Genomic DNA, 14,855 nt, shown 5'->3' with positions numbered 1-14,855 from the left:
TGTTAGTGTTGCTCTGTACTGGACTGTAAGTTGAATCAGTCATTCTAGTCTTTGCTGATTTGTTGTTTTCTGTAATGATTGGTAAAAATCTGGATATCTGTGATTTGATTTCTTGTATTTCTTGAGAGTAACTGTTTCCATGGTGTTTATTTGTTTTGGTTGTGTTTTGTACATTTTATGTAACCAAGTTTTATAAAATCACTGATTTCTTTTTTAAAAATAGACAGCTATATGACTGTTTAGTTCAAGGGTCGGCAGGCACACGTAGGTTTAACTGACGGCACGACCATAGCTGGACTGGCCATCGGTGGGCCGATTATTTTATTTTATTTTTTTCTTGTTACGGCATGAACAATGAGAGGTGGTGGATTGGCCAGATGCTGGGAGATGTGTAAATATAACTCAGTTGTTTGGTGGTGGCTGTGGCGGAGCTTCCACAGAGGTCAGCAGGTGGATGAGGGAAAGGCAGGAGGAGCAGACCCGAGGCGGTGAACTGAACTTCAGGTAAGAAGTTATGACCTGCAGTGTATCTGGGTCAGATACAAACCAAGTTTAGGTGGAGTTTATTTTCGTTGTGCTGACTTTTTACAGTCAGCTACAATAACTCGTACTGCGTGCTAGTTAGCATGATGGAGTTTTTATACAGGGTGGTGCTATGATGTTACTGATAGTGAGCTTTATTTAATTCATAAGGTTAGTTAGTAGAGTTGCCAACTGTCCTGTAAAAAGACGGAATCGTCTCGTATTCAGAGAAAATATTACGCGTTTGGTGTTGAGCTGAAAAGAAACACAGTTTGTCCCGAACTTCAGCTACAATGAAAAAGACTCAAAGCTGGATTTATTCTGCGTCTTTGCTGCACAGCTGCCTCTTCTCCTCTCCTCTCTCTCCTGTTGCTACTTCAATCATGAAACTGATCAATGATCAGCTGATCGGCTTTTCTCTCTTGTTTGTTTATCGCTCACTTTGCGCCAGAAAGACCAGCGGATGTCGCGCTAAACAACAGCAGCACGTTTAAGCTTGATCAGCTGTTGTTGGAATTGATTTAATATTAATTTCTAGTATCAGCTGATGTTTGCTGGAGCCACAGCTGTAAACCTGCTGGTCATGATGTCGGTTTGGATATGTGGTGAGAGGGAAACATGAAGATGAAACCAGGAGATGTCCTTACTGGATCATCAGAGCTGTGATGGAGAAACAGGTTTACCTTTTAGGTGACATGGATGAGTTGAAGTTATGAGCTGTTTCTGAGAGACAAATAACACCAGGATCCTTTTCTAAGTAGCTGACAGCTGGTAACTGTGCAGGGGCGGGTCTAGCAAAGTGTGGCCAGGGGGCCAGGTAGGGCATTAACAGGGAGAGGGGGGCACAAAGAAATACTTTTCTTTCTGTCAATAGGAAAATTGTACTTAGTAGTCAGTTAGTAGTCAGTATATCTTTTAGTGATATAAGTTTGCATATGGTAGAATACTGCATGTAATCATTTGTGTCTAGAAGTATGTAGTTGGTGGCATATTGAAAGAATGTCTCATCCTAGGAGGTCTGTAACATTCCAGGGTGTTCTGGCTTCACCCCCACATCCTGGGAGTATGGGAGAGGGCGTAGCTTGTCTTATTGTTTTACGGTAGGATTAACGTAGCTATATCTGTCTTAGGCTAAGTGCTTTTTGTTTAGATGAACCGCTGGACTTCGAGACCAGCAGGTTTCGGGAAGTCATTATGGGGTCACACACACACACACACACACACACCACACACACACACACACACACACATTCCAATGTAAGGAACAAACGCTCACTGAAGCATATAATAAAGACCAGGGCAGTCCTCAGGGCGAGTCTCAGTTCTGGAGGCTGCCCTTGCTAACAAGAAGTTCTGTGTGTTTCTCTTCTCTGAGTCTTTACTGAAGAAGTGTTTTAGAATATATTTCTTAACATTTTCTTATTCTCATTTAAAATGTCTCGCTTTTATTAATTAATTCTGAATCTTACACCTAAAGTTTTAATCTGATGTAAAATGTATAGAAATCAACATATACCAACAAGACAGTACATCACTGTCACAACAGCGTCTGTTTTCATTCAAAGGCTTTATGGCTTTAATACCTGGGGGGCTGGTCTCTAGTCAAAATGCCCCGGCTGAATTCTTTTGTCCCAGTCCAGCTCTGGGCACGACATGCAGTGAATCAATCTGAGAAGGTGCATTAAAAACACATCGCAAATCAGCTCACATAGACACATTAGTTGTGCCGCTTCTTGATGACTTTATCTTAGCTAACAACCCAACTACCAGATTCAACTTGTAATTGGCTAAAAATAACTTAGTCTACCAGTCAGAGGGACGTTGTTAGCTTTCCACATTCTGACACTTCAAATGCTTCAGCAGCTGTCCGCTCAGCGCAGCATCAGCACCCGGAAATACACGGATACATCCGAGACTCGAGACAGAATTCACAATGTGTTTTTGGGACTTTCAGGTGTTTGGACCAATGTTTTCTTTTCTGATCAAACCTGAAATCTTTAATGAGCAGCTGGGTTTGTCTCGCATGGTCGAGTTAATGCAACATCGAAGCAGCTGGAATCCACAGCTGTGTGTGTTCATGGAGCTGCATGTTCACCTGCTGGACATCACTACCTGACAAGGTTAACTGTCTTCAGAACATTGCAGAGGCCTTATTGACAGTATTTGGCTCTACATGTCTGTGTGAGCAGATTTTCTCTCACGAGTTCTCAGGTAGCCTCTGAATGCTGGACACTCGGAGACCTGTGTGTCTGAGTGGGAGACCAGAGATCACATTAACATGTGTGTCTCTCTATTAACAAACATGCCATATTGGCTTAGTTTATTTTTCTTATCATTGTTGTGAGGAGACCATAAATAGCATTTGTATTTTCTGTTGTACAGTTCATTTGCTTTATGGATAAAAAGTCTTTTTTTTTGTTTCCTAATAGCTGATAACTATTCGCTGATAGCTGCAAACATCTGTGAACAAATATGATTCTAGTGGTTCTATTTGTGTGTAACTATTATATAGAGCGTTATTAAATTTATTGCTAATGCAATCATATGGCACACTGACCTCTGAGGAAATTTAGATGCACTCATCATCAGAGAGGTTGCCGACCCCTGCTCTAGTTTTTAGGAAATGTCCATTTTCACATGTCTGACAAAGAAAAAGCTCCAGCACCATGAAGCAGCAGTAGGATCATTTGGGCGGGGACAGTAGCACGCCTTATTGAATGTATCTCCACCTGCTGCCAGGTTGCAGACGTTAGGATGTCATCAGTGGAAGCCTGGGGAGCATGACTACCACTGCATCTGTAATCACACCAGCAGAAAACAAGCTTATCAATCTCCACTAAAAGCATTAGTTTACAGTATAAGTTGTGGCAAGTAGTCTTTTTTTCCTAAAGTCTTAGCATGACTTCTTTTGTTAAAATAGTTGTTTTTGATCACAGTATTGCTTTCTGGCTTCAGTTAGTTTTAAATATGTCTTAAACAGGAGTAATGTCTTTCCTGCATCTGGCTGAGAGACTTCTTCTGTGTTCACCCTCTTTCAGTATTCTCATAAAAATGAGGACAAAGAGGGAATTTAACTTTTCATTAAGCTCCCCTCCAAGGTATGTCTGTCTTTTAACAGAAAGAGCAGCTCAAGAGCAGACAGCAGGCAGGTGCAGGTGAAAGCTAACTACGCAACAGTGTGAAGCAGCAGCTACAGGATCTGCTGCATGGTTTCATCATCTGTGATAAGAAATCAAAGATCTTATGAGTGTGAGCAGGTCGTTTCCTCACAGATTCACAGAGCTTGTTGTCAGCAGGGCAGATAAAAAAAAGCACCAAGCCTCTACAGGGGGCATCCGGATTTGAACCAGAGACCTCTTGATCTGCCGTCAAATGCTCTACCACTGAGCTATGCCCCCCTCTGCTTCTGCTTTAGGCAGAATCAGGCCTCTCTGTCTGAACAGTGCAGTAAAAGCCGTGCCAATCAGACTGTTTCAGTCTTGTTTTCACCTGCAGCAGGACTCAGAGGTGGACCAGTGGAAGCGCTGATGCAGAGGAGCTGGTGCTTTTAAGCAGAGACGGATTGTGCCAGCTCCGCTGCTGACAGCGGCAAAGTGAACGAGCTGCAGACGGCTGACTCTGCAGCAGCCCGGTAATAAAATCAGTGCTCGCTAAGATGGTCGCAAATACCCGACAGGTCGACGACTGACAGAAATCCTGCATCTTTATCGTCTGTGTAGAACAAGAAGTCTGGATCCAGATTGGAGTTTCCAGTTCCAGCGGCCCGCTACAGGCCGGGAGATCTGGGTTTTGTGCCTCGCCCCGCGCTGAAACACAAAAACGTGCTCCCCAGGATGGAAGCTGGCTCCAGCAGGTTGTGAGGAGCTCAGAGCTCAGCTTCAGGGTCTGCAGGGGGATGTCTGATCACAGCTACAGCTGCAGTTATATGATATAGCTGTTTACAACTAACATTTAAGTCAGTGAAGCCTCAGCAGCATCAAAATAATCTAGTTATTAAAAACATGTTTTAAATGCCGTAAAGTTGAGACTGGCTCAGTGATGGAGAGAGGTGGCCACTGAAGCAGTTTGACATTGCTGCTCTGGAGCTTTCCCTTGTTAGCTTTAAGTGTTTTATGTCACCTGACTTTCTTCTTCTTCTGTTTTTCTTATATCCAGGAAACCGTCGAGTCTGAAGGCGGACAGCTCTGTGAAGCTCACCGATCCAGCTGTGACCTCCAAACAGACCAAACTCAAGTGACAGTAACAAAACTCATCTCCTAAAAACTGTCGATTATGTTGCAGTTCAGTCTGACATCGACTGAGACTCCTGTGAGCTCAGCCTGTTACAGTAAAGGTGACGCCTCTGTAACAAACTAATAATGTTCCTGCTGTGATGAAAACAGCTTGTCTGTTATTGTGCAGTGAAACAGGAAACATGTTATAAATGTTGTTTATCACAGTCTTCATGATTCTGCTGGCTGTTGTTACAGAATGCTGAAAATCCCTTTACTGAGTGAAGATCAGCACTTTGGGTTCTGGGCAGCTGCAGCACACGTCCTCAGCATTTCATAGATTTGCATATTGAGACAATAGATGAAAGTACCAACGATCATCTCTACGCAGCAGAGACCGAAGGGCACACTGAGCCCCCCACAGGGGGCATCTGGAATTGAACCAGAGACCTCTTGATCTGCAGTCAAATGCTCTGCCACTGAGCTACACCCCCATGTGGTGGAATTTAATCATCGGCTGCACAGCATGTGACACAAAATCTGAATAAAAAAAATAAAGTGGCAGAATCAGGTTTTAGATATCAGCCAGAGTCAGAAAAAAAAAATATATATATATATATATATTTAGTCATTAACTGAAATCTGTTTTTTTCTTTTACTACATCTTATTAATATTTTGCTCTTTACTATTTTTCTATTTATTTTTTATTATTTGATTTTATTTGCTGCTGACTGTCTTCTGCTCGTCAAACACATGTCATTGCGATGTTGGACCTGTGCTAACTTGCATATGACAAATAAAACCGAAACCGATGTGAGACCTGTGCTGGATCCTCGGTGTGCTCCGCCTCAGCGGGGACAGACTGAAGTGTTTCAGTTGTTTTTACGTTAAATTTCAACTCTGAGCAGAACAAATCATCTGATTAGAAACACGTTTAAATGTAAAGCATTAAGAAGTTTCTGCATGAAGCGGCTGTGCTGACATCGATGGATCAACGCTGATCCGGTGACTCTAACACGTTAAAAGGATGATTTTGATCGATCCGGATCGATGGTGAGTATCGGCTGATCACACTGTCAGCTGGTTTTTATCACAGGAACTGAGCAGGACGCAGTTTTCTGATGTTTCTTTTAATAAACTGACAGAAATGTAGAAACTTTCAGTTTTCAGGTAAAATCAGATTAACTTCAGCTGCTGAAGCGGAAACAGACGGAAGTGAACAGACCGACCGCACAAAGCTTTTTATTATCACTGTTTGATTTCAGAGCGATCCCAGTCTGACTCTGATGGTCCTCAGTTAGATAACGTCAGTGTTTGTTTGTTTGTTTGTTTGTTCGTTTGTTTGTTTGTTCGTGTTAACCGTCACATTCGTAATCATTGCTCATCCGCCATGTTGGATTTGGGCGGCCTTCAGCAGAGAGCTACACAGGTGTGTTTAAGCAGGAAGCTCCATGTTCAACGCTTCACAGGTGCTCGATGTCCTCGTGGATAAAACTACTTCCTTCTGTCCTTGTTCTAATCACTCATTTGATCTTTTTACGTTTTTCTCTGTTGTGGTTGAACTGAAACTGTTTTAAATGTGATGAGATTTGATCTTCTTAATTATCCAGTTTGTTCTTTGAGTTTCAATCTTCATTTATTTATTTATTTATTGCTCTTTCACTGACAGTCAGCATTTCTGGGAGTGTTTTTGTTTTAAACCTGGGCAGGTTTGACATTTTCTGGGATTGTTGTTGCTGATCATACTTCTGATCTGATATCTTTGAGGCTTTTTGTTGCCATGTTTCAATATTCCAGTTCATGTTTTAATCATTTCAGTTTTATTTTTTATACCATTAAATCACAACAACAGTTAATGTGCTTTATATTGTAAAAGTAAGAGTTCAATCATCAGCACTCATCACAATCTTATATTATTAGTTTACATTTAACCAGATCATAAGTTCAGTGCAACAGACACTTGGATAAAAACATTCTCTTACCCTGTATATTTGCTGCAACATTATATGTTGGAAACTGGTTTTTCCCCACTGTCTCCTTCACTGTCAACCAAAGAAATTTCATCACTGTGGGAATTTGACACAGTTTAGAGGTTTGTGGTGTAAACTGTTTTTCTTTTTTATATTCACAGAGGTGCCTCAGCAGCGAACAAGCAGCTAATGAGTTTATTCCCCCCAACAGTAAGTTAATCGTAGACTCAAATATAAACTGTTGGGGCCAAAAAGTCACACTGTAATATGTCTTTGGAATAACTTTGATATGGTACATAGTCATGTGGATATTATTTCTATTTATAAACCTTAGGCTAGCATCACAGTATTATTGTCCATACACAGTTTAATAATAATGTATACTTTATTGATCCCGTGGGGAAATTACTTTTTTTTCTCTGTATTTGATCCATTCACTCAGCAAAGCAGTGGGCAGCCACTAAGCAGGCACTCAGGGAGCTGTGTGTAGGGACGGTACCTTGCTCAAGGGTGCCTCAGTGGATTCGAACCCCAGCCTTCCGATCATGGGGCGACCCCTCTACCTACTGAGCTGTCCCTGCCCCAGTTGTGCATCTCGCTGATGGGAAAGTCTAACAGCACCTCCCAAAGATTCTGTGTGGTTAATGTCTAGACCAGGGGTCAGCAACCTTTTACACACCAAAGAGCCATTTGGAGCCGGTTTCCACGCAAAAGAAAACACTGAGCCGCAAATACTTTTGACATCCAAAATGAAGATAACACTGCATATATGTTTTTACCTTTATGCTTTGTGTGAACAACTAAGTGTGCTGCTTATGAAATCCATGAAGTGCTACAGAGAAAATGACATTTTATTTATGTAATTCACATTTGAACTCTTGAAGAAATATAACAAAAGGAAAGCTGAACTAAAATGATCCAGCAAACAAAAACTGCTGTGAGCCACCCTTATATCGCCTTTGGGCTTTGGAGCCTTGACCTGACTTTTAAAAAGTAATTGGAAAAAAAAGCTCTATGCTTCTAAAAAACTATTTGCAAATTTCTGCCTAAATATGTATTTTACCTGGTTAATGTGTGTGGCGGGGCGTGGTCTGCAGCACCCTGCAGGGGAGTCGGACGCACCTCGCCACCTTAACTTCTGTGCTCTCTATGCTGTTGTGTTGGTGTGTGTCGGGCTGTGAGCTGCAAAGCTACAACGGCTGTGTGCGTACAGCAACCGTGTGTGAAAAGTGGTCATAAAGAGAATGATAAGTGTGTTCATGCAAACATCGTCGGGTCTGCCGTGATATGTTTACATGGTCCCGAACCTCTGCGCACAGCGAAGTCACTTTCATCTTTACGCAGGACTGTAAGCGGTCGTCTGTGAGGTGTGAGCGGTGTTTGTTTTAACATAGTTCACAGTGGAGCTGCTGACATAATGTGGATCCGAAATTGGCCTACATGGGGTCGAAAGTGTCCATAAATGCACGGCGTTTCGGCGGCTACACCCGGCTTCCGCGAGTGTGACGCTTATTTTGAGCGATGAAAAAAATAATAAAATATAATTTTATATTTATATTTCAATATCACATAATCTTCCAATTTAGAACTACAAGTTAAAAAAAGTAACATAAATAAAAATGCACTTCAGCTAAATACTTTAAAAAACTCATTTATTTTCCCAAACCACACCGAGCCGCACTAAAAGGACCAAAGAGCCGCAGGTTGCCGACCCCTGGTCTAGACTCTGGGGCCAATCCATGTGTGAAAATAATGTTTCATGATCCCTGATTTCACAATCTGAGTCAGAAAATATCCACTGATGGAAAAAACATGACAATCCAGTATATTCAGTCAGCTGTCATCTTTGTTTTGGATGACATAACACGACAGACTCTCAGGCACTGGTTTGGCTCAGTGCGTTGAGTGGGCGACCATGTACCAAACGGCTGAGAGCAGCCGGCCTGGGTTCCTCTCAGCCGTTTGGTACATGGGTTAGGGTTAACCCATGTACCACGGGTTCTAGTCCAACCCGTGGCCATTTGCCGCATGTCTGCCCCTCTGTCACTGTCCCTGCTTTCCTGTCCTTTCTTCATTGCGAAATAAAGCTGAAAAAGGCTAAAAAATAAAAATAAAAATGAAACTATTATTAAAAAAACAACACTACAGAACCTGGACCTGACCAACTGGAACAAACTCCAGGTCACATCCTGATAACTAGACATGATGTATGCATCACTTTCCCAGTGTTTCTGCTCCCAATCAAACTGAAACATTTTCTGCAGATTAATTTCACTGATCAGTGTTTTTCTTAGTTACACAGATGTTTAGTGCCAATTCCACGAGTTTCTTTCTATTGTGTGTTTGAATGTTAACTTTAATTATACATTATTTTTAATTGCCTCAAAGCACTGTTGATTTATATGGGTCTTTCATGTTTCCATCTTTTATGTAGAAGCACATGGAGTTTGCATGCATGAATTATACTGTATACACATAGTTGGCATGACATTTTTAACATTTGCAAATTAATGTATATTTTATAGATATTACGGTTTTTGTGGAGAAGATTCTGATTTCTCAAAATATTTATCATATGTTTCCTCTCTGATGATCAGCAAACATGATTTTAAGACAATAAACATCTTAGACTGACCCTGGCTCTGTTTTTGTTGACTTCCTGTTGTCGTTGTGTTTTGATGCCAGTGTCTGAGCTGAGGGTTGTCCTGCTGGGGAACAGCTGGTCTCAGAGGAGAGTCGTGGGGAACTTCATACTGGGAGGGGCCGTGTTCAGCACTGAGGAACCAGACTGCTGTGTGAGGGTCAGCGGGCGGTGCAGGTGGAAAGAAATCGTTCTGATCAACACTCCAGATCTGCTGCATCCAAACATCTCTGAGGACAAACTGACAGAGTTGATAGAAACCTGTGTGAGGCTCTCTGATCCTGGACCTCATGTGTTCCTGCTGGTTCTACAGCCTGAAGACTTCACTGAGGAGCAAAGACTGAGGCTGCAAACAGTCCTGGAAGACTTTGGTGATCAGTCATTTGAACACTCGCTGGTCCTGATATCAACACCTGCAAAGGAACAATTAGCTTCCAGTGAAAGTTATATGGAAGATCCCCCATTAAAGGCCATGATGAAAACGTGTAGATTCAGATATGTGAAGCAGAAGAACCTTGAACCTCTGGAACTGTGGACACGTTTTAGGTCAGATTGTGAAAGAAAACATGGAGAACATGTGAGCTGTGATTTATCTGAAACTGGAGCAGATGGTTCTCATCAAACCCTGAAACATCAGCTGTCAGTGCCTGCAAACATGGATCCTGCTCGAGCTGCTGGTGAGTTCAGGAAAACATTTTATTACTTTTAAATGTTTGTTGGGTCTCTCTGTACTCTGAGCTCTTCTGCTGGCAGGAGGACAAAATATAAATAAGTTCAGTAAGGCCCATATTTAAAAAACACTATAGAAATAAAAATAAATTAATTAATAACAACTAGGGACACAATGCCATGAAATCAGTAATTTGTTGAAGGCCCTGCCGCATGCGTCGGAAATCTGAGCTGTTGTAGTGTTCTTCCAGCTTCGGTCTGTATTGCCTCTTTGGCTTCCCTGATGTATCTACGCAGGTCTTATTTGGCCTTTTTGTCCCCCACAGCGTCACCAGAGGAAAATGCAGTGGAGCGTGCATGTAGCATGGAAGGTACCTCAGAGTTCAGGCCATGGTTTCTGATTTGGATATGTTTGGTAGTGCTCGGTGGGGACAATATCAGTGCATGTGCTGATGTAGCTGGTAACCACTGATGCATATTCCTCTAAATCCACAGAACTCTCCTGTCTTACGCCAGCAGTCTTAAACACACCCCAGTTTGTAACATCAAAGCAGTCCTGAAGCACCAAATCAGATCTCTTTGCTCCAAACTTTAGTAATTTTAACGTGTGAATGTGTGTGTGAATGTGTGTGTGAATGGGTGGATGACTGAATGTAGTGACTAAGTAAAGCGCTATACAAATACAGGCCATTTACCATTTTGTTCGGGGCTCGTTTGAGGAGCTGCCTGTATGCTGGACAGAGGAACACAGAAATGTGGTCGGACTGTCCAGAGTGCGGGCGAGGCACTGCCTTGTTTGCCTCCCTTACATTGCTGTAGACGTGATGTTCCCACATATTGATGGAACCTCATGAGCACAGTCCTGAGGTTGCAGTGATTAAAATCCCCGGCAACAACAAACACGGCGTCTTGTGTGAGCGCTCTCGTGTTTGCTGATATGTGTCTGTAACTGTATGCCTAGTCTAGCGAGCTTCCCGTAGTCCAGGTTTCCGTAAAAATCAGAGCACAGCACTCTCTGATCTCATGTTTGAGATGTTATCCTGGTTCTCAGCTCATTCCATCTTGTTTTTCGAGAGAGCAGACATTGGCTAACAAAAGGCTAGGCAGAGGTGGTCGTGTGGCTCTAGCCTTTAGTCTAGCATGTAGCCCACCTCTTGCCACGCTTCTGTCTTGGATGCGCTTGGTCGATGGCCACTCTGAGTAGTTGAGAATAATCTTTAAAAGTTGTTGAGATATTCATGTTCAAACACTGCCTCAGATTTCAATGTTGCAGGACTAAATCAGACATGAAGGTCAGATTGATAGGCATCTGAAAACTATTTGATATATGAAGCTAAAATTACACATCAATCATTTTCTATCTCCAAACTTGGATCATAACGTCTAAAGCAAATTGGAGATGGTCAAGCAGGATAAATGAAAATTTACTGATTGAGGAGGAATGATCCTTAACTTCTCTTTGGGACTTGGAATTAACTCAAAAGTAACACATGGAATGTAGAATAAGGTTGGGTACGGCATGAAGTCCAGCTCAGCCATGATACCTTCAGATCAGCTCATTTCAATATCAGTCCACGTCATCTGATTTCTCAGCCAATATCTTCAAATATATACAAATAAAACCCTGATTCCAAAATAGTTGGAGCGCTGAGTGCAATGTAAATAAAAACTCAATACAGTGATTTACAGGTTTCATAAACACATTTATTTTCCAATATAAGGCACCTCTGGCACAACTGCCAGACTTGTATAGGATCAGCGACCCCCCCCGCCATCAGGTCCCCTTTCATCCTTTTTTATGGCCAAAGTGAGTCAGAAAGTCTGCAAACCAGCAGTTAACACTTAATCAGTTCGACAGGTGTGGGTGTGCATGCCAGACGTGAGCTGCTATCTATGTTGAGTAGGGCTGCCACGATTAGTCGACTAGTCACGATTACGTCGACTATGAAAATCGTCGACGACTGATTTAATAGTCGACACGTTGTTTGAAGCTTTGTGAGATCCGAAAAGACGCAGGAATAAGTAGCAGGATTTAAGAGTGGTAATAACGGACTGAACAGAAGGATGGCAGCACTGCATGTACAAGGATGCCAGCTGCCGGTTTAAACCCGAAGAAGAAGAAGCTGTGTCCCAGAATTCATAGCGCGGCCCTGCTCAGTTTCCAACAATGGCGGCAGCTAGTTAGTTTTAATATTACTCTTATTATTCTTTCTGGGTCACAAAATAAACGTTTAACATATTTTCAGGCGAGAATGTAGCTGTGTAAACCTCAAATATCTGCTCAGTTTATCAGGACACCACATATTTTCAAAAGCGCTCCGATGTTTTCGGAGACGTCTGTTACCCACTAGCTCGATAGCTAGCCGGGGGCTAGGTCACTAGAGCCGTGAGAACACCGGACTCCCGGCTAATCGTTTTCAAACCCACCGCCGTCTTTCGCTACTCAGGTTAAATATATATAAGTCACTTAGATAACTTAAAATGTTATTGTTTGGCTTTTTTTAGTATTTTATTTGTTCCTGAGTAAATCGGTTTGGCTGAGATTAAAGTTATAGTTTTTACACAGCTGAATAAACGTCAAGCAGACAGCTGATTATCAGAAGTGTGAGATGATCGAGAATTTACTCCGGTGTCCTGTTATATTTTAGATAGCAAGGAGTTTATTAAACTTCACCGAAACAATCTGCAAATTTCATTAAACTTTAATAAACTATCATCTTGTCTTTATTTTTAGTTAGCACAGACCTTAAACACTTAAAGCTGTAAGCTAATGATAGTTATATAAGAGCAGATGCTGCTGGTGCAATAAGCTGTAGTTTTACGTCCAATGGATGATGATCTGATTAGTCGACTAATCGCAAAAATAATCGGTGACTAGTCGACTATCAAAATAATCGTTTGTGGCAGCCCTAATGCTGAGTAAGGGTTTTTCTCACCTCACCTGTGTCTGCTCCGGGGGTCCACCTCACTCTCTCCACTCGGTCTGTCCGCGGACTGTAACAGTTACTTATTGATCCTAATCATTACATTTTCATACAGTATTGATAAGCATGTGTTGTACAAAAAGTGGTACAATATTTTTCATTATATATAATGATAGATATATTGACCTATATGCATCATGTGATTTAAACATGCAGGTTAAATGCTTAACACAGTGACTCCACCATATAAACACTCCACTGTAAGTGTGGATAGTATATATGAGTGTACAGTCAAGCCCATAATTATTTATACCCCTGACAAATTTTGACTTAAAGTTAATTTTCTTCAACCAGCAAGTTTTTTGTTCTGTTTTTGTTTTGTGTTTTGTGTTGTTTTGACAGGAAATGAAACAGGAGTCTCCCAAAAGATAATATCACACAAACCACTTTGCAACCCACCTCCAGTAAAGTCACGTGTGTTGTTATTAATACATCGTCCTTCTGTGCTGGGCTCTTGCTTCTGTGTCCCCCGAGTGTGAAATGATGGGGAGATCTGCAAACAGACACATACAGCGAAATTAAAACAAGTTCAGATGGAAAAATCAGTCTTGTTTTGACTGATGTATGAGTAATGTGGTTCAGTCCAACAGAAGTGCTCAGAAGCAGAAAAACTGAATCCTCTTTTATACACGTTACTTATATAATAATAAGCGTCACCTCCAGTAAATGTTTTGCAGTTTGGACTTCAGTATCGATGCTCCGTGTTTGTCATATTTTCATCATACTGTGGGCAAAATTTCTCATTTATGCATTTAATAATCTGCCACTGCTACGTTTAAAGTTTCCAAGTGAAACTTATTATAAGAAGTCATCCCCAGTTTAGTTTTTCAAAAGTGTTTTAATTACTGATTATTTATTTGATTATTGATATATTGAGATGCATCATGTTAAGACGCTGATGAGCGCATCACTAAACTCTTCTTATTCCTTGTTGTTTTGGCAGCTCGTGGATTCAGGATTGTGCTGTTTGGGAAAAGTGAGGAAGAAAAGACGACACTTGGAAACTTCATCACAAAGGAAAATTCTTTTCAGTTCAGAAATATTTTCTCCAGCCTAAACACTGTGAAGATGCTGGTGGAGCGTGGAAAGAAAAACCAGTAACAGTGGTGAAAACTCCCGACATGTTCAGTCTGTCTGTGCAGGGAGTGAGAGAGGAGATGAAGAGCTGTGTGAGTCTCTGTCCTCCTGGACCAAACGTTCTGCTGCTGTTGGTCAAACCTTCTGATTTCACTGAGGAGAACAGAAAAACTCTGAAGTTCATCCTGAGTTTGTTGGGAGAAGATTCCTTTAAACACTCGATGATCATCAGCACGTACAGACATCAGTGGAAAGAAACAAGCGTCTCTGTGAACAAGCTCCTTCAGGACTGTGATGGAAGACACTACAACATGTTTACCAATGAGCACAAAGTGTTAATGGAGAAGATTGAAGACATGCTGCAAGAAAACAAAGAAAGCTTCCTCATCCTCACTGCAGAGAAGACAAAGCAAGAAAAACAAGAGGACTGGGAGAGGAAAGAAAAAGAGTGGCAGGAAAATCAGTCCAGGGAAATTGAAAGAATACGTCAGGAGGAGGAAGAAAAGCAGAAAAAGCTCCAAGAAGAGTTTAAGCAGGAAAGAGAAAAATATGAAATAACAAGAAAATCAAATCAAATCAATTCAAAACTGGTGCAACAGCATGAAGAAGAAATGCAGCAGAAAGAGGAAGCACACAGAAAAGAGTTTAACCTGTTACAGAAACGCTGGAACCAGAAAGAAAAGGAACTAAAAGAAGAACTGATGAGAACACAAACACAACTGCAACAAGAAATTAATAAAAATAAAAAACAGATAGCAGCCGTAGATACAGTGGTGAAGA

General features: G+C 41.5%; 1 protein-coding gene across 1 annotated transcript; it reads left to right on the top strand.

The window, feature by feature from the left end:
* Positions 1-6,880: 6,880 nt before the first annotated feature.
* Positions 6,881-9,886, top strand: LOC120716114 (GTPase IMAP family member 2-like; the record flags this gene model as incomplete). Its single annotated transcript, XM_040003493.1, has 2 exons — positions 6,881-6,914; positions 9,390-9,886. Coding segments are annotated over exons 1-2 (498 nt in total), but the record flags the coding sequence as incomplete, so codon positions are not given.
* Positions 9,887-14,855: the final 4,969 nt, after the last annotated feature.

This window comes from Simochromis diagramma, unplaced genomic scaffold (genome assembly GCF_900408965.1).
Source record: "Simochromis diagramma unplaced genomic scaffold, fSimDia1.1 OVJJ01000583.1, whole genome shotgun sequence".
Classification (NCBI taxonomy): Eukaryota; Metazoa; Chordata; class Actinopteri; order Cichliformes; family Cichlidae; genus Simochromis; species Simochromis diagramma.
Note: the sequence above shows the minus strand (reverse complement) of the source record. Positions and strands in the feature narration are given on the sequence as shown.